This window comes from Oratosquilla oratoria, chromosome 9 (assembly GCF_046742065.1).
Source record: "Oratosquilla oratoria isolate Oo_2021 chromosome 9, ASM4674206v1, whole genome shotgun sequence".
NCBI classification, from domain to species: domain Eukaryota; kingdom Metazoa; phylum Arthropoda; class Malacostraca; order Stomatopoda; family Squillidae; genus Oratosquilla; species Oratosquilla oratoria.
Genome location: NC_134785.1, coordinates 9,578,935 through 9,599,054, shown reverse-complemented (window position 1 = coordinate 9,599,054; position 20,120 = coordinate 9,578,935). Strand labels below are relative to the sequence as shown.

The window sequence follows — 20,120 nt, the reverse complement described above, 5'->3', positions numbered from 1 at the left end:
GGGCCTATTATGAACAATGGTCCCAGTTATGACCTTTTGAAGAACAATGGTCCCATATAAGAAGAAGAATAAGAAAAAAACTAACTTAATCTAACCCTAGGTTAGGTTTGGTTTAACCTTATCTAACCTTACCAACCTAAACCTAATTTAACCTAAGGTTATATTAGGTTAGGTCTGGTTACGGTAGGTTTGGTAATACTGATGGTTCGTTTCCAGTGATCAATTGGATGAAAGAGAAAAGGGTTATTGTAAATGTGTTAATAAGACCTTTTGTACAATGGGAGTCCCGGTTTTCCCTTTTTAAGAACAGGGACCTCTATTCTCCAAAAGTTCAAAATTTATTTCTATTTTGTATCTCTGAGGATATTTCCAATATTTGCAGTAAAAATCCCTTTTGGAAATGTCAAGCAATCCCTTGCAGTAGACCCGTGACTACCGGTTCGGCCCATAAATATGAGATGGCGAGAAGTTGTGTTGTCGTATGGAGAAATCAGTATTGTATTGGGCGCTCTGTGTTTCCCATGTTGTGGTTGTAGCTACCTCCCTTATTAGGGGGAAAAAGCTCTTGGTATATTGATAGATAAGGTGCAGATTGAGCAGCTGGTGTCTGTTGCCTGGCCGATTCTGTTTATCATTTAACTATATCTATGCATTTATTTATGTATTTTATTTGTTATTTACATTATTATAGTTTTTATTTATTAATTTACTATAATTATGATTTTTTTCGCATCCGACCTAGATATGGACTAAAAGGTCTCCTGTCGGCATGCTCCACCTTTGTAATCCTTTGGTGCTGTGTGAGGGGATGACCAGAATGAAGGCGTGCATGAGTCATTTATTCTAAATATGTTTAGTTTATATGGATTATTTTTTGGGGGGGTTAAGTTCATCTTTGTATGATTTTATGTTTTTTTTTTCTAGAACATTGGACGACATTTATCCCCTTATTCTGTTTGCTACTATTCATGTTAGTGATATCCTTTGGGTTAAGAGAGTTCATTGTGTACTCAAGGGCGGATCTTGCTAGCACTTACAATAGTAAACAAAACGACAATTTACAAAAGTAACGAATGCTAATTTTACACGTACAAAACTTATTAATCTTCAAACAATCATTATTTTTTCAAGTGTAAATATTCCTAACACAAATCGAAAATACAAAGTTTCGTTACGTTACCATTGTGATTATTTGAACTTAGTGTGGTCACCCCTTCTCCTTACTCAAAGAAAACTTACTTTCGCTCGGTCAGTGAATTGAACGAGGAAAAATCTATTTTAATTCATTATAATAGAACTTTCCTCGATCATCACCTAGTCAAGACGTGTAGCCGAAACTGTTGGATTACATACACGGTAAGTTGTCTAAAATTACTTAATTGCCAATGATAAACGAATTAAAAATCAAATATCCTATATTTTGCGTGGTCGCCTGTTTGGCATACCGATGCATTGAACAACAAACCTGACCTCATCTAGTTTATAAAACTGATCCACTCCGGTATGATGTTCAGGCTTTCCATTGTTTTATCACATTTGTTAATTTATTCATTTATTCATTGAGTATTCATTCGCTCATTTATCATCGTCACGCAAATGTGTTTTCATAGTTATGAATTCGAATCTTGTAACGAGCCTCGAACCAAGAATCTTGACTACAGACTCCACGCGTGGCACTCGAAACCTCGTTAGGCGCCGAAGAGGACCTCTGAGGTGGGACTCGAAGTACCGAGGGCCTCTCTCTTCCCGAGGAACACCGGAAGGGGGTCCGCTGCCCCTCATTGCCCGGCAACGATCCGGTACGCTTCCCTTTGGTGAAACGAATGCAAGCGGCCACACCCTCCCGGAAATGCCATGGGAACTACAGGGCGGCCATCCATCAACATGTCGACATTCCTCCTCAGAAATCAAGATGTCACGTGACAAAATTTCAGTACACAAAAGCCCCTTCTGTAGCAGCCATGGAGAAGGAAGAGGACGAGGAGGAGGAGGAGGAGGAGGAGGAGGAGGAAGGGGGGTGCTCCTTCTTGTGGTGTTAGTGTCGGGATCTCTGCTTCCTTCGGCCCGTGGCTTCGACCTGAGTCTGCTTGCCAACGACGACCAAGTGAAAATTGTTGTCGACAACCAAACAGTAAGTTTGTTTATCATCTGTTGCCTGGATAATGGTACCCTCCGTCCAATTTAATTCAATTTCTGCATGTACGTCTCCTCGAGTTCCTCGATGTTGATGTCTTAGAATTAGAGTGAATTGTGGTTGATATATATATATATATATATATATATATATATATATATATATATGCATATATTTGTGTGTGTTAATGATACCGATTTTATTATTAAACATTTGATATAAACATTAACAATACATCACGTGCCTCGGAGTGTATTGTATATGAATTTAATCATGTTTTATGCATTAAATACCTTTAACAACACACTATTCAATAGATTAAGTTAACGAAAAAACGTGGCAGCCAAATAACCTCCGCTGACCTTAGGTGACCTTTCAAATTATGTGAATTTGAATAGCTAGAGGAAGAATTCGTTTAGAGTATTCTAGACGTTCCTAGGAACATGTCAACAATGTGTCTAATATGTTTAACTTCTCTTTGTTCGTCACTCAGTTTTACCATAAACGACGTAAAGATAATTTGACATTTAACAACTCGAAGAAAAAAAAATTGTCACCGAGGTCGTATTTACACAAACGGACTCACAAGAATTGACTAACACATGCCCAGTGATGCGGAAACTCACAAGAATTGACACTAACCTGCCCAGTGTGAAGCGGCCTTACGACATTACTTCCTCCTCAAAGGTATACACCTCAGAGGCGGTGCCCCCCGAGCCCAACCACAACGCGCCCCGCCACGCAGGAGTCCACGTGGTCGCCCTCCACCCGTTAACCGGAGCCCCCGTGTACCGGCGACGGTTTCTCACCTTCCAGCCCAGCGAGGAGGCCAACTTGGCTCTCGCCCTCTGTCGCCTCCAGCCGGGGCGAGTGGTGGTCATCGTGGCAGTCGTGAGTAGATGTTTGTATACCTCGTCCCAGAGGGGCATGTGGGAACACACACACACTCACACACGAGAGGGTTATAGCTGTCGATCACGTGTCCTGCACGTAATCTAAGACAGTAGTGAATATTACACACACGCATACACCAAAGATCGGGCCATATACGAGCTCTGAGCTCTCACCCGGAAGGGTATTACCCGTCGATCAAGAGTCCCACACGTGAATCCATGACCGTGGTAGTGAAGCACACACACACACTTGCTCTCCGTCTCTTCCTGTTCACTTGTCTATCTCCCCATTTACCTGTGATTCGACCCATCAACGCCACCACACTTTCAGTCATTTATTCTGATTTAGAAAGCCATTTTATTTAGCCCAGGGCTGTAAGGGATTCCGATTGAAATAAATAAATAGATTGATAAATAAAATCGAGATGTGCCCCCATGGTCCCTTGGTTTTCTCTGCACCCTCAATGAGGGACACGCCCTGAACGGTGCCGATGACTTTTGACCTCAGCCACGCCCCCACAGACTCCGTTCCTGCCCTACCTCCTGCCGAACGGGATGTCAGCCTTGACCACTCTCGGGTCGTCCTTCATCTCCAAAGTGACTGACTACGAAAAATGGGCCATGGTCGTCCTCAAGGGTGACCGTCCAAGACTTGAAGGGCGAGCCGAGAACGGGTCCTTTCTTTCCACGCCCGAAGAGGACCCTGGCAGCCTCCTGAAGGGGGACATCGCTGAGACGCTGTGTGTCCTTCCTCTTGGAGGGTCGCGCGTGCTCGCCGAGGTGCTCGTGACTCGCCTGGTCACGAAGCGCCTGAGGAAGGCGTCGTCGACGGACATTCGAGTCGACCTCAAACATCAAGATAAAAACGACGCCTTGCCAGGTAAGTTTCCACGCACAGACTCAAATACACCAAAACAAAAAAAATGCATCAATCCCTTCAACACATCTTATTCATTTATCTAATAATCTGTTCATTTTAATTCATTTAAAGTTTTTTCTCCTTTTCGTTTGTAAAAATAATGAAACAGGTTTGTAAAAATAATGAAACAGCATTTGATAAACGATCGGTTGACGGTTGAACAACTAATTAAGGTAACTGATAAAAAACACAAACTTATTCTATGCAATTATTATCTTATTGAAATTTTATGAACATATTTTCAAACATGATTTGGAACACACACACACACACACACACACACACACACACACACACACATATATATATATATGTATATAGTATATATATATATATATGATGTAAGCGGAATAGGAAACACAGGAGTCTTAGTCTTGAGTTTATTCCTGACTAGTTTCGCAGGTATGCTTTTTCAACCCGTCAGAATGTCTCAACACATATATAAATATATATATATATATATATATATATATATATATATATATATATATATATATATATATATGTATATAGTATATATATATATATATTGTATATATATATATATTGCATATATATATATATATATATATATATACAGTGTATATATATATATTTCGTTGACTTAAACATGGTGTATGACATCATCCCCTAGGGACGGTTCCTTCTTGCCCGGAATGGTGGGCAGACGACCCGAAGGAGGCCCAGAGGATCCGATTCTGTGACGCTTACGACGGATACGGGTCCCTTTGCTCCCCGTGCTACACTCGGGGGGCATCGTCCAAGCCCTGGCTCTGGCGTCAAAATAGTGTAAGAATATGTAATACGTTTTGTCTATACGGGGGAGCACTCACACGCCGTTACTGTCTCCTTTGGGCAAGGGAATGGATCTGCAGTGTAAGGTCATATTATAATAAACGCACTGATCGCACAAAACGAGCTCTCATCCGGGAGGGTAATAGCTGTCGATCACGACTCCAGAACGTGATACAAGAACAAGACGAATCACATCCAGATTAAACAAATATTTTCATGATCAACTATTTACGGTAACTTACAGTGTTGCGAGGGAGAAGACCATCGTCACAAAGTTCCCTTCCATATCGTAAAAATCTACTACACTGCATAGGGGAGGGCATAATACGAGTTTTTATTATTAATTATTCGTTTTATTCCACTATTTATTATTACCATCGTTATTATTACTATTAATACCCGTATTATTATTACTATTGTCTTTATTACTATTATTACTGTTATTGTTATTTTAAATAAGGACAGACACGGCTACCCCGACTGAAGGTGGAATTTTGGCTTTTGCAAGTTTATAATGATGCTGTGTTACTCCCTGCAGCCTCGCATCCGCGTGCAGGAGTCCATCGCTGTGGTCATCGTCACAGCAAACAACCCACAGCATTTGTATCGGTTAGTAGAATCTCCACCAATGTAACAATATATATATATATATATATATATATATATATATATACATATATATATATATATATGTCGCTTATAATAATTAAAATTGTTCATTCTACTTGTATTTCTTCTCATGTATCTATCAACTTATATATTTACTCATTTATTTGTTCAGTTATTTCAGTTTTTATTTTATTCTATTATGTGCAAAAAAAATCGTAAATATTTTTCATTCATGGAAGAATTTATTTTCACCGTATTCCCCTCAAACACTTCCGCTCCCAATTATTGTCATTATCATCACTATTGTTACTATTATTATCAACAGTGTTATTACTATCATATTTTTTCTCAATGCAGCCTGTTAGAGAGCCTGCTGCGTGTGGCAGGGGCCGGCGAGACGGACTTTCTAGTTGTGGTCGACGGTCCCCACCAGGAAACCGTCGACCTGGTCCATCTCGTCGACTTGGAAGCGGAGGTGCATCTGCCCGAGGGGAAGCCGCACGAATATACCAGGTACAAACAATCATCCCGTTCTCGTAAACTTCTTTATGGATATACCAATGACCTTTTTACCTCTTCACTGCGCATGCGCATAGGCAAATGTTGTACTATTAGTTATCATTTATGAAAACATGCGTATATGAAATAGTATTTGCGAAAGTATGTTTTTGCTACCATAAAGTCGCCTTGTGTCAGTAGAAATAATCAAACAAATAACCAACCAAATAAATGAACGAATAAATAGATAAATAATGGGGGTCGTGATATATTTTGCCCCCCAGTTTGGGCTGAATTGGGGAAAATGATCATCTTTCCCAACATCATTTCCCTCACCTCTCTCCATTCCTCTCTACGCATCAAATGTTTTATATTTCGTCATAAACAAGAGGTAGATATTTTTACCTTTAGTAAGATTACCTAACTGAGAAAAAAATAAGGTAAAAGTTAGAGCAAACAAATAATAATAACCCCAATATTTGCGGGAAAATACAGAGCATTTGATATGAAGACAGGAGTGGGTATGGAGGTCACTATAGACAGCAATTAAAAAAAATATAATGCGGAGTGTGGCAAATTATTCATCAATTGCACCATATACAAAATTAACATACGGTAATATTACTTAATTACATAGATTTTCTTTACATTACCTTACACTGTGTGGGATTAAGTTGAGCAATTCTTTCCAAAATTCCATATTCCTCTTGTCGAATTTGGCAGTTGCAGTTTGAAATAGGTTGTGCGGTGACCAAGAATTCAAACTTTTCTACACCCGTAATGAGGTGCCACTTTTTTCTCCAAGCCATCTTATTCACTTTCATTTTCTCCATAATGCTTGGGTACTGGAAATCTAGCACTAAACGGAAATCACGTGGATTCCGACAAGCCACAAAAAGTGACCTATCAAACGTCCTAAACTCTGTTCCAGTTTCTCAAATTTGGGCTGGTCTCTTTCTGTGAACGGATTATCACACTGGGCTTCTATGGGCTTCAACAGCGACGACCGTTGAGAGTTCCTTCGAGTAAAACCGACTTCGGTTACAATATTATATTTTCCAAATCTCCATATATCAAATTATCTTTCCGTCGTATATAACAAAGATGAATGATGAACTAAGACATTACAGACCTATATGAATGGTAGATGTAAGGTTGAAAGGTTCTTTAGAAGTCTACATTTCTGTAAGGAAAGCCATATCCTAGTTATTCAAATGAAGGTTAGAGGTAGGGTATGGGAGGAAAAATAGCTTAGTGTGATAACTCCTGAGCGTGTAGCAACATCCAGGCCACAACTTCACAATAACTTCTTCAACAATCACGTAGTCGACAATCACTGGTTCAGTTTTTGTTCCACGACATCTACTGTAAACAAAACCCAGTTCCAGCCGTTGAAAATCAAACTTCAATATTCAAATTAGCTTCAATATCTAATTGAAATTTCACAAATAAAACATCTCGGTAAAAAGAATTGTGAAAATGTAGAAAATTTGACATTTTGCGCCTTCTTGCCATAGTAAAATTGCCCATTTGAATTCACGCCAGCACGGACGGTATTTCAAGTAGAAGAATTCCGACTTTTTCAAAGAACCTCACATTTTTCACACAAACCAAACAATTCGTTCAGTTTCCTTGAGAATATTACACCAAAGTTACCTTGACAAAAATAGCACTTGTCACAAAGTTGTTTTTGTTTCTTTGGCTAAACCTTTTCCATTCACTGCAACAGAAATAGTAACAAGACCGAACTTCTGATCGACTGTGCTTTTGCGGTGACAATTTGTAAACACTGCTGCGATTAGTTGACAAGCTCTTCCTAAAAGGTGTCCTTAACACTATAGGTACAATTTACTAGACTTGACTAAAACGTTCGGTCATAAATTTTTAATTTTCCTAATTTTTTTCCTTACATTGTGAATTACGTGTTTATTGTGACCCCGCCCTCCACACACACACACACGTCTCATGGCGCAGTGGTAGCGTTTGCGGCCGCCACTACGGCGGTTCGGGTTCGAAACTCGCCGAGAACTGAAATAATTTCAATATCGCTGTGCTTCCAGGGGGGGTTGGGTGTGTGTGTGTGCATGTAAGGTCACAGCATTACACATAGATCGGTCATGTATGACCTTTTCCGGGATGGAAATAAGTGTCGATCACGAGTCCAATGCAGTAATATATATATATATATGTGTGTTTATATATATGTGTATATTTGTGTACATGACACATTGAATGGTCCCCAGTCCATAGGTTTTTCATCTTATCAAGTGCATTCATTTTTTTCCATGGAAAAAGTTAATGTGTTGTGACCTGATGCAAATATAAATGTAAATTACACTCCCTCTTCCTAAGGATTAACCTGATCCCCCACCCAGAAAGTCTACTAGAGATCAATGGGACCAACCAATGGTTGTTACTAACAATTCATTCTATAGAATAATGTGCAATATAAAAAAATAAACGTATCATTCTTTACAATTTCACTATTCATGAGATTTATTCTCTCTCATCCTGTCATTAACCCAATTAAATATTTGCTATTTGGCAGAACAAACATGAACATCCGCTTTGCTCTCTACCGTGTCTTCCAGAAGTTCCCCCAGGCCTCCAAAGCCATCTTACTTGAAGATGACCTCATAGTGTCACCAGACTTCTTTAGGTAAGTGAAGCAATGCAAGACCACGTGAAAGATGGGGTGACAGGGGCACTGGGTGCAAGAGGAATGTCTGTCGAATAGGGATGGTAGAGTGCACGAGATATGCATGAGTGAGTGGTGAGTGGTTGTGGATGGATGAGAAACTGACGTGGCCCAAAGGGACTTCTTGTCTGCTCAGTAAATTCTTGAGTGGATGGCAGGTGGGGGTGCTATGTAATGAAATGATGGAAGTCAACCAATTTCCGCTGTTGGGCCTGGCTGTGTCTTGCTGCATTGCCTCTGAACCAAACAATTTTGGAAGTAACTATCAAGATAAAAGAACTCCAAATCACATGATCATATCAGAAATACTGGACACAAAAATCAATTTTTGTAATTTTCAGCCATTTCTATTCCACATATGTCTAACTTGCCCTACTGCTTTTGCAGCTATTTCCACCAGACAGCATGGTTGCTGGACAAGGACCCAAGCTTGTCCATAGTAAATGCCTTTGGGCAGAACAGCTTCCCAGCAACAGCGCTGTCAGTGACTACGGTCCTCAGGGCTGACATGTACCCGCAGTACGGCTGGATGACTACACGTGCTTGGGTGGAAGAGACTCTGCCCAATTGGGTACCCCCTGGAGTACGCAATCAAGATGATCCAAAATTACAAATGAGTACACCCATCCCATGATGTAATGGACAAAAAATGGAGGGTGGGAACATCGGTCCAATGAATACAATAAATTCAGCATTGTTCCCTTAATTTAATTCTAAACTCACTGAGGATTGTAAAGAGGCATGCTTGATATGATGTGATCATGTAGAGGGGAATCAGAAATATATTCTGTCACTGGATTTTTTCTGTACCCTCCAAAATTGATTAAATAGAGTTCCATTAAATCACAAGCTGAGTGTACACACATATATATATGTATATATATATATATATATATATATATATATATATATATATATATATATATATATATACATATATACTGGGTCAAATGTAATATATATATGTGTGTATATTTTTTGTATGTACTAAGTATATGAAGCTTGCCTCATAGTATTTATGTCCCATTCACCTATGTGTAAACAAGTTTTTGCCTACATAAGAGCCTGCCTGACTATGGGTGTCCTCCCCCTGCAGGAGAACAGAGACTGGGACTGGTGGTTGTTCGGTGAGGGACGGCAGTGTGGGCAGCAAGCTGTGGTTCCAGAGGTGTCACGTACGCACCATGCAGGGTCTGCAGGGGCCCATGTTACTGGCTGGTGGCAGCACAGCCTCTATAATCGACGTATCCACAACAGACAACAAAATGTCACACTTGAAGACACCAGCAGGCAAGACATACTCACACAGTATCATAGTGTATAGTGCTGCACCATATTAACACCCATCACAAGTTCACATCACATTTGAACATATCAAGTTATATCTTATTAGAGTTGGGATGCAACATAACATCACCTTTTAGAAGTATGAAGGGCAGTTTCATGGCAAACTTTTGGATGATGCCTCAATCTAGGGAGCAGATTTTAGGGGGAATTTTATTCAGTCATTAGCCAAACCAATATTTTGAACCCAAAAATTCAGTGTCTCACTTTTGATACATGACCTTCACTCTGCACATCAAAGAACTGACTGTGAAATAAACAAAAAAAAACAGTTCACACTAAAATCAGTTGCAAGCATGAGCTTTGGACAGCAAAAGGAAATTTTAATCAGAATCTACAGAGTTCTTAAGAACCACATTCAAGGCAACTATTAATTGGCTGGCTGAATGATAAACCTAGTCTTCTGCCTGTGGTGCTGATTATTTACTTTTTGTTGGTTTTGTAGACTGCAGAAGACTATGTGCAGGACAGCAGATGGAAACTTTAATCAGAATCCACAAACAATTCTTAAGAACCACACTCAAGGCAACTATTCATTGGCTGGCTGATTGATATGCCTAGTCCTCTGTCTGTGGTACTGATTAATGATTTAATTTCTATTGGTTTTGCAGGTTGCTCAAAGCAGACTATGCTCTCTGGTTTGAGTCACAGATTGGTAATGCCACCAAGATCACTCTGACTGTGCATCCATGCAAATATGACTTCCTTCCAGAGGATCAGGTGAGTTATGACTCTATTTTTTTCCTGTGTTGTATTTCTAATACTTTAAACACCTTGACTAATAGCAGCAGGCAAAGGCTATTCTGGAATTCATAAAAAATAATTTAAATATGAAGATGTAGCAGTTACTGAGAAATCATAGTACTCTTAGCAACTTCAAGACAAGGGACGTAGATCATGTACAAACAACCATTGTTTACTTCATTGCTCTACTTCACAGGAAGGGCCTTTTGTTGTCTTCTTGGGTCTATTACAACGTGATGACGCCTACCAAAGCTTCTTCCTTTTTCAGGCTGTAAGTCCTTCCATAAGTAAGCTTAATCCTTTACAAGCCAAAATGTCCTCAAAGCAGGTAAAAACTGATAAAACTACCTGCATTTCTTAAACCAAACCTTTATAGATCTCTTCTTTCTCCCAACTGTAGTGTTTAGGTCTGGATGACAGAGATCTGAAGGAGCTCTACGAAGGTGTCCTACGCCTGCGAGTCCACCGCCATGCTTACCGCCATGCCCACAGCTGGCAGTACTATGCTGCTGTGGCCAGTGGAACCCTCACACCCTCTGCTGAGGTGGTCTACTTTGTGGGATGTCCACTGTCCAAGTACTGGTATGGTACACCCACTTGGAGGAAGGGAGGGAGGGAGAGAGGAAGGGAAGGAGATGAAGAAGGAGGAAGGGAGGGAGAGAAAGAAGGAGGAAGGGAGGGAGAGAAAGAGGGAGGAAGGGAGGGAGAGAAAGAGGGAGGAAGGGAGGGAGAGAAAGAGAGAGGAAGGGAGGGAGGAAGGGAGGGAGAGAAAGAGGGAGGAAGGGAGGGAGAGAAAGAGGGAGGAAGGGAGGGAGAGAAAGAGGGAGGAAGGGAGGGAGAGAAAGAGGGAGGAAGGGAGAGAGAGAAAGAGGGAGAGAGAGAGAGAGAGAGAGAGAGAGAGAGAGAGAGAGAGAGAGAGAGAGAGAGAGAGAGAGAGAGAGAGAGAGAGAGAGAAAGAGAGAGAGAGAGAGAGAGAGAGAGAGAGAGAGAGAGAGAGAGAGAGAGAGAGAGAGAGAGAGAGAGAGAGAGAAAGAGGGAGAGAGAGAGAGAGAGGGGGACAGAGAGAGAGAAGGAGAGAGAGAGATACAATCTCCCTTTATGGGTGGTAATTTTGTTGTGCTTGTTAATATTTCTTAATAACCATTTCTTTAGCCCAATGGAATCTTCTATTTTTCACAGCAAGTATTCAGAGGGCACAAAGGACTGGCAAGCACCCACAAGTGATATGATCATGGAAGCAGAAGACCATGCCACAGAGAAAATGAGGGAAGGCACAAAGAGGACGCACAAGTGAGTTGTTGCCTTGAAGGTGATCCTTGAACACACAGAACTATAAATGGATTTATATCTGAAAAATCATTTTTTCAATGACAAATGAGGTGTCCATTAGAAATACAAGGTATGAAGTCCTGACACCTGTCTAAGCGGGTTAGGGCGTCGTTACTTGCAGCGAAGGTCGAGGTGAGGGCGGTTCGAATCCTGCCACCAGCGAATTTGAACCAAGGGCATGGTTCATTAAATTCCACGCTACAAAGCCCTCTGTGAGGGGCACCGTCCTAGCCTCCCGAAATGGGGGGAGTGTGTGACGTTAAACCATATCATCATCATAAATAATCCTAAATAGATGTACTTTTGCTAGAGCCCTTTTTAATAATTAAATGTTTCAACAGGTGGAGAACAGCTTCTCATTCTCCTGATGAAGAATTCAGTCTAAGTAACTGGATTAAACCCGGCTACACACGTAATTAAGGCATCAAAATAAACACAGATGAAGGATGTGGTCAAGTGAGCACAATTATAATAAACCAAAAGATGATATCTAACGATAACAGGGCTAATTTCTGTTATGGTATGTAACATTTATCATTTAATGTATACTAGAGCAAAATGTAGTCTTTCTATCTTGTGCATTTAACTATGGATTTTCTGTATTGATATAGGATGTCATACCTGTCAAGGACCAGAGTTAAAAAGAAGGTTTAATTTATAAATCTGATGTGTGCATACACACATGTGAACAAATATTGGGATATTAATATCAGGATAGTTGAACCTAACATTTAATTTTCATGTTACACTGCAGGCATAAATTACCCAACATCCAGGATCTCATTGGCACTTCAACATTTGGGCAAAGCAAAGCGAACATCATTGACACCTGACCCTCAGGCAGTCAGAGAAGCAACTGCAACTCGACAGGGTTCATTATCTGTCTTGGCCTCTTTCCCGTAACCAACAAATGGCAGTCCTGCTAGATGGATATCAGAGAATCAATCATCTCCTTGCTGCTGCTGATCCTCAAAACCCATCGACACCTGTATCTCCTCCCGAAGGTGCAGCCTTGATATACTGACACTTGGTCCCTGGACTATGCCCAGGATCACTTTCTGTTAATCTAGACTATATTTATTCCATCTTTTTACCTAAGATCAGCTTTCACCCACCCTCTGTCTCTCTTGCATACACACACACACACACACACTTATACATACATATACATATATATATATATACATACATATACATACACACCCACACCCCAAAGGCCCTCTTCCTCTCATAAACACAAACTCATTTCATACAAGAAATGCAGATACCCATTTTCAATTCCAAACAAAAATGTATATTTCAACTAAAATTCAACCTCAAATAAACCATACCACCAAAAGTCATATTACATACAATATTATTATAATATTAAGGTAAAGAACCAGCATAATTAAGAAGAGAAGGATCAAATGGTCGTCCTTTGAATGGAGATCCCTCTACATCCCAGGCTTCCTTCAGCATACTCTGCATCTTCTGAAATATAAGAGATGTTCTTGAACATACTCTAAATCAGTATGTAAAGCTACAAATAAATTAAATGCTTCTTCCTTTTACCTAGCTACCTCCCTTGTATGGGGGGAAAAGCCCTTGGTATATGTATGTGTATCCTTTAACCCACTCACAATACTTTTTTAACTACAGCAGCATATAGAAAGACTGAATGAGGATTGACTACAAAAAGAGTGAAAAGGAGTATATAGAGTAAATTTGATCGGAAGACCAAAAATGAGGTGGATGGACGTAAGGGGACACGAGATGCAAGCAAATGTAAAAAGAATAGGAATGAATGGAGAATGGTTGTAAATAAAGAAAGAAATGACTTGGCTGATTACTTTTATATACATCTATATCCCAAGGGTTTCTTCCACCCTTTTAAGAGAGATAGCCAAGTCAAAGTCACACAACCACTCCCACCCATTCTACTTATTTGTCTACAAATTGTCGCCTCAGTTGTATAGCATGTCCTGTGAGTCACGATTCTCATGTAAATAGTTATTAATTTGATATGTACTAGGCTTGCCGCTCTTGGAGCGTAATAAAATGATTAAAAAAAAAAAAAAAAATATTCTACTCTCTTCCACCACCCTCTCTTGTCTTGGCTCCTAATGGATGAAGGCTTATCCCTGTCTCCTGCCCACTGCCCTGGGTTGGAAGCAATGCAGCAAGACACAGCACATCCACAGTGGGACAGCTTCACTTACACAGCAACCCTCCCTCTCCAACCCCCCATGTGGAAAACAGTGAAGACATGGAGAAATCCCTTTGGGCTGTGTCAAAATATCATCCATACACAACCATTCTCCACTCACATACACACACACATATATACAGTATATATATATATATATATATATGATATGAGGATGATATGGTTTAACGTCACAAACTCCCCCCTAATGGAAGGCTAGGACGATGCCCCTCACAGAGGGCTTTGTAGCGTGGAATTTAATGAACCATGCCCTTGGTTCAACTTCGCCGGTGGTAGGATTCGAACTGCCATCACCTCGACTTTTGCCGCAAGTAACGATGCCCTAACCCACTCAGCCAGTGAGCTTCCTAAATATATATATACACATATATATACCAAAGGCTTTTTTCCCCTTACATGGGGGGTGACCAAAAAGAAAAAGGCATAGAAACCACTCCCACCCATTCCATTCCCTACATATTCAGAGTGGTTTCTATGCCTTCCTCTTTTTGGCTACCCTCCCGTGTAAGGGGGAAAGCCTTTGGTATATGTATGTATGTATGTATATATATATATATATATATATACATATATTGTTATGAAGAAGACTTGTAGTTGAAACGTCAGGAATATAGTGTTCTTGCTCTAACCCACTTTTCTCTACCACCTTTTCCACTCATATACATATATATTTTTCCTACTGTAAAACATTGTTTTGCTGCCCATATTTCAATTTTGCCACTCTATTTTCCACTTTTTTGTCACACATACAAAAGACTGCTAAAATAAGATATATGTGTCCAAATTTCTTTTCTTACTTTACAACTCAAAATCTTGAAACTATTCTTAGCTGACAACTAAGATTAAAGCATATAAAAAGTAGAATAAGGGTCCTCTGCCCATTTTTACAATTGATACATGACAGGGTAGACAGGAAGGCACTGTGGGAGGTATTGCAGATATTTGTGATAGGAGAAAAACTTTTAAGCAGTCAAGAGTTTTTACAAGAGTGGTAGAGCCTGCGTTAGATTTAAAAATGGAGAGAGTGAGTGGTTTGAGGTAAAGGTGGAACTTTGTCAGGGATGTGTTATGTCACCCTGGCTGTTCAATTTATACATGGATGGGGTGGTGCAAGAGGTAAATGCAAGGGTAATGGGTCAGGGATTTGAGATGATTAAAGAAAATGGAGAAAAAAGGGAGATGAGCCAGTTGTTGTTTGCTGACGACACTGCGCTTGTAGCAGGATCAGAGGAGGGATTAAGGAAGTTAGTGATGGAGTTTGAGGTGTGCAAAAGAGGGAAGTTGAAGATAAATGTGGGTAAAAGTAAGGTGATGAGATGTACAAGGGGAGAAAGTGGCAGTAGACTGGAAGTGAGTATTAAGGGAGAGAGACTGGAGGAAGTGGATAGCTTTAGATACTCGGGGGTGAGTGTTGTGGGACAGGCAGGAGTGGAGATGGAGGTAGAATGCATATTGAAAGAAACAAGTAAATGCCTTGGTGGATTAAAAAATTTAATGAGAAACAGACATTTGGGAATAGATGCTAAGAGGAGATTTTATGAAGGAGTGATTGTGCCAACAGCACTGTATGGGGCAGAAAAATGGAACATAAGAAAGGAAGAATTTAAATGTGTTTGAGATGATGTGCCTGAGAAGTAAGATAGAGGTTACTAGGCTAGATAGAGTGAGAAATGAGGAGGTGAGGAGGAGAACAGGGGTAAAAAGGGAGTTGGGAGATAGGGTTGTTGAAAGAGTATTGGGATGGTTTGGACACATGGAAAGAATGAGTGAAGAAAGATTAGTAAAAGAGGTGTGGAAGGCAGAGGTGGAAGGAGTGAACATGTGGGGGCAACCAAGGATGAGATGGATGGATGGAGTAAAAGGGGCATTGGGAAAGAGGGGAATGTCTGTTGAGGAAGGAAGGGAGAAGACAGAAGATGAGAGTGAGTGGAGAGTGGTTGTGTATGGATGATGCTGTGATGCATGAAAGGCAGTGGGTAGGGGATGGGGGGTTGGGAGAATGTGTGAATGATATTTTAACACAGCCTGAAGGTATGTCATCCCACCTTCTCTTTTTCTGCACAAGGGGACGGAGAGGGGGGTTGCCAATTAAATGAAGTGGCCTTTGCTGTGGATGTGCTGTGTCTTGCTGCATTGCTTCTGGCCCTGGGCAGTGGGTAAGATGCAGGGATGACCTGTCATCCAGGAAGAGCCATGAAAAGAGGAAGGGAGGGTGGTGAATAGGAGTGGAGTATGTGGAGATGAAATGGGTGGGAGTGGATTTATACCTTTGGCTACCTCCCTTGTAAGGGGGGAAAACCTTTGGTATATGTATGTATATTTAAAATTGTCTGTTAAAATAAAAGAGGAGGGTGGAGGGGAGTGGAATATATGGGAAATGGAATGGGTGGGAGTGGTTTCTATGCCTTTTTCTTTTTGGCTACCCCCCTGTGTAGGGGGAAAAAGCCTGTTAAAATAAATGAGTCTTACAAGCACATCAGATGTGGGTTTTCCTTGCTCCTGCTGCTGCTTATTCCACATGAGTTCTTGGATTTTCGCCCTCTCGTCTTCTGGTAAAGATCCATAATCCCTTTCAGCATTAATCCTCCCCAGGTCGATACCCTCCTCTTTCTCAAAAAGTTTATTCCACCAGCGCTCTTCTATCTTTTCCAAATGGATCTGGAAATAAAGTGCATTTTTGATGACAAAGTTTTCTTTTTAATTTTTTCTAAGTGCAAAAATTATGAAACTACTTGTACTTAAAGACTATTCAATCTATTACAAAAAATAAATACTGTAATCCTCACAATACACAAGCCATAAGCATAATATTCTTTAACTAACAGTTCTGATTAACAAGCCAAAAACAATACAAATATCCCTATCAGCTACACAAAGATACACGTACTGCATTTTCCTTTGCTAGTTCCACTCCGTGAGTGGTGCCAAGGCCCCTACATGGGTAAGTGCCACCCTGGGGCAAGTTGAAAAGTACCGCCCCCCCACACACACCACCACCACCACCTTCCACATCCAATGGTCACTAGCATGATTCCCATGTAACATTCATCTACAAAACAACATTTATACACACAACTCGTGATGAATAAATCATGATACATTAAAAGTACATTAGGGGGAATTTGCTTTACCTTTTCACCAAAAGTGCCCCCCACCCAAAAAAAAAAAAAAAAAAAAAAAAAAAAAAAAAAAAAAAAATGCCGTCCCAGGGCATTGCCCCCCCCCCCTCAAAAAAAAAACCATGCCGCCCCAGGGTATTGCCCCCCCACCCCTCCCCTTGTCGGGGCCCTGAGTGGTGCAGATGTTTGCTGAAGATATCCATAACTTTTTAACCTTCTCATTCTCTATTCCCATCACAATAATTCACTAAGCATCTACCACTACCACAATGAAAGCCTTCTTTTCTTCCTCTACATTCAACAATCTGAAATTTTTTTTGCCCATCATAAAGAAACCATCTCTGCCACCACTGCATAGGGCCCTCACATGGGGGCTGGGACTTGCTGCCTTACAGGCTGAAAAAAAAAAAAAAAAAAAAAAAAAAAAAAAAAAAAAAAAAAAAAAAAAAAAAAAAAAAAAAAATTATTAAGGCCCTGAATATTTCATTGTAACCAACAAATTTTGCAACAAAATAAAAAGATATGAAATAGTTTCCCGTATCCTATCTGCAATAGGGACATTGAATACGAATTTTAAAATCTGAAGGGGGCTTTGGGGAAGAGGGGAATGTCTGTTGAGGAAGGAAGGGAGAGGACGGAAGACAGAGGTGAGTGGAGAATGGTTGTATATGGATGATGTTGTGATTGCATGAGGAGGAATGGGCGGGGGGGTGGGGGTGGGGTGGTATGCGTGAGTCAATTTTGACGCAGCCCGAAGGGATTTCTCCCCGTCCTCTCCTTATATGCAAGGGGGGACGGAGAGGGGGGGTTGCCGATTAAATGAAGCGGCCTTGCTGTGGATGTGCTGTGTCTTGCGACACTGCTTCTGACCCAGGGCGGTGGGCAGGGTGCAGGGATGACCCGTCATCCAGGAGGTGCTCAGATGAGAGGGAGGGTGGGAGGGGTGTGGAGTGTATTTAGGGATGAAATGGGTGGGAGTGTTTTTATGCCTTTCCCTTTTTGGCTACCTCCCTTGGAAGGGGGAAAAATCCTTGGTATATGTATGTGTGATGTATGTAAGGGTTGATGGAGTTGGGAAGTGGTGATATGCCTAGGGGCAGCACTTAGGCATGTAAGGGCTGCCACTGTACTCACCTTCTCATTCTAATAGAAAAACAATCATAGAACTTCATGATGGTGACAATTTGGTTTACGGTCACAAACTCCCCCCTTTCAGGAGGCTAGGACAGTGCCCCTTACAGAGGACTTTTTTAGCATGGAATTTAATGAACCATACCCTTAGTTCAACTCACCCCAAGCAGGGTTCGAATCACCATCATCTCGACCTTTGCCACAAGTAACGACGTCCTAATCAGCTCGGCCAGCGAGCATCCACGTAAAACTTCATACTTACTATAATGCACTGATTTGGCAGCAGTGACCACATGGATTCATTTGCGAGTATCATGTGTGGAAAACTTCCTTCAATTACAGGCTGCCATTGATTCTGCAGGTCTTTCATGGAAACTTTCAGGGTTCTCGATTCTATTTTGACATTAACCTGGTTTCAAAGAAAAGGAAGAAAAATTGTGACAAGTTGTTACTATGGTTTAGCAATAGCAATATAACACAAACAACTTTCTATAGAGCTGTTACACTTCACTTTTAATGGTGTCATAGCCATATTCTATATTAGAATATCAATATTAATCCACAAACCCCTTCATGACTAATATACTCTACATTCATTTATAAATATGATTTATTAATGTACATTTAGGAGGCTACACTTCTCCACATCTATCTATTTCTATATACTTCTAAGATATGTTTTCCTTATAATGTGGCTATGTCATGATGGATGTAGGCCCATGAGGAGCTAAGATGAGAGGGAGGAAAGGGTGATGGATGGGAGTGGAATGAGTGGGGATGGAAAGGGTGTGGGGTAGATATATGCCAATTGACTTTAGCTACCTCCCGGGTAAAGGGGAAAAAGCCCTTGGTATATAGATAGATTAATAGATATATGTATGTATTATATGTGTATATGTGATGATGATGATATGGTTTAACGTCACACACTCCCCCCCTATTGGGAGGCTAGGACGGTGCCCCTCACAGAGGGCTTTGTAGCGTGGAATTTAATGAACCATGCCCTTGGTTCAACTTCCCTGGTGGCAGGATTCGAACCGCCCTCACCTCGACCTTCGCCGCAAGTAACGACGCCTTAACCCGCACAGCCAGCAAGCTTCCATATGTATATGTATGTACATTTATATGTACTATTAGCACCAAGTATTCCACACACCAACCTGATGTCCTTTTGTAATGTGACCTGGAACAGGAACTTTAACTTCTACATCCTCAACAGTTTGATTCCAGGCATAGTTCCTACACATAGCACCATTAGAAGTGTCAAAGTAGCTGTTATCTTTCTTAATCTGTGACATATTTCCTTTGTTTCTGGAGGGGAAAAATACACATATAAAATAAGAGAATGAAGGAAAGAAAGGGGGAAATTTTTACTTATTCTTATTTTCTTCTGTGTTTAACATATCACAACATAACTTGAAATTTTGTTTTTCTTGTGAACATAATATCAATACAGAGTATATGGGCTTTCATGACCTGTATAAACCAGTCACGGTATCCTTTTATGATCAGAGAAATATCCACCTCAAGAGGAATGTTAAACCTCTGTGAACTTCTATTAGCCTACCCAAGTCTCTCCTCTACTGTCCCTATAACTTTAACTCTTCATTTTCCCTTGGCACTTTGTTGTGTGGAACAAGAATACTGCTATTGTGTTCTAATGCACGTTGTACAAGGTGACTACATGAGGCAGAGTTA

At 40.6% G+C, this 20,120-nt stretch overlaps 2 protein-coding genes across 3 annotated transcripts in view; one reads left to right on the top strand and one right to left on the bottom strand.

Annotated features, from left to right (window-relative positions):
* Window positions 1-1,460: 1,460 nt before the first annotated feature.
* Window positions 1,461-12,855, top strand: LOC143028170 (protein O-linked-mannose beta-1,2-N-acetylglucosaminyltransferase 1-like). Of its 2 annotated transcripts, XM_076189907.1 has the most exons (15): window positions 1,461-2,131; window positions 2,822-3,025; window positions 3,550-3,907; window positions 4,581-4,735; window positions 5,280-5,350; window positions 5,708-5,863; window positions 8,397-8,507; window positions 8,934-9,129; window positions 9,643-9,836; window positions 10,502-10,610; window positions 10,831-10,905; window positions 11,035-11,216; window positions 11,814-11,924; window positions 12,305-12,483; window positions 12,718-12,855. In XM_076189907.1, the coding sequence occupies exons 1-14, from the start codon at window positions 1,613-1,615 to the stop codon at window positions 12,381-12,383; spliced, it is 2,520 nt and encodes an 839-aa protein (XP_076046022.1). In that variant the 5' UTR covers window positions 1,461-1,612; the 3' UTR covers window positions 12,384-12,483; window positions 12,718-12,855. The 2 variants fall into 2 exon arrangements, with proteins under 2 accessions (XP_076046022.1, XP_076046023.1); XM_076189908.1 differs by lacking the exon at window positions 12,718-12,855 and having other exon boundaries at window positions 11,035-11,178; window positions 12,305-12,443.
* Window positions 12,856-13,128: 273 nt separating this feature from the next.
* The window catches only part of LOC143027971 (uncharacterized), a 59,358-nt gene continuing 52,366 nt past the window's right edge, over window positions 13,129-20,120 (bottom strand). Inside the window, exons 6-9 of the mRNA XM_076189614.1 lie at window positions 19,583-19,733; window positions 18,685-18,831; window positions 16,642-16,830; window positions 13,129-13,436 (exon numbers count right to left, since the gene is read on the bottom strand). Coding sequence (XP_076045729.1) covers window positions 13,332-13,436; window positions 16,642-16,830; window positions 18,685-18,831; window positions 19,583-19,733 — 592 coding nt within the window. The 3' untranslated portion in view covers window positions 13,129-13,331. The remainder of the gene's footprint in view (window positions 13,437-16,641; window positions 16,831-18,684; window positions 18,832-19,582; window positions 19,734-20,120) is intronic.

Coding starts and splice junctions, on each gene's coding strand:
- LOC143028170 (XM_076189907.1), top strand. CDS start 1,613: ATGAATTCGAATCTTGTAACGAGCCTCGAACCAAGAATCTTGACTACA. Junction 2,132..2,821: donor TTGTTGTCGACAACCAAACA/GTAAGTTTGTTT, acceptor TCCTCCTCAAAG/GTATACACCTCAGAGGCGGT. Junction 5,351..5,707: donor AACCCACAGCATTTGTATCG/GTTAGTAGAATC, acceptor TTCTCAATGCAG/CCTGTTAGAGAGCCTGCTGC.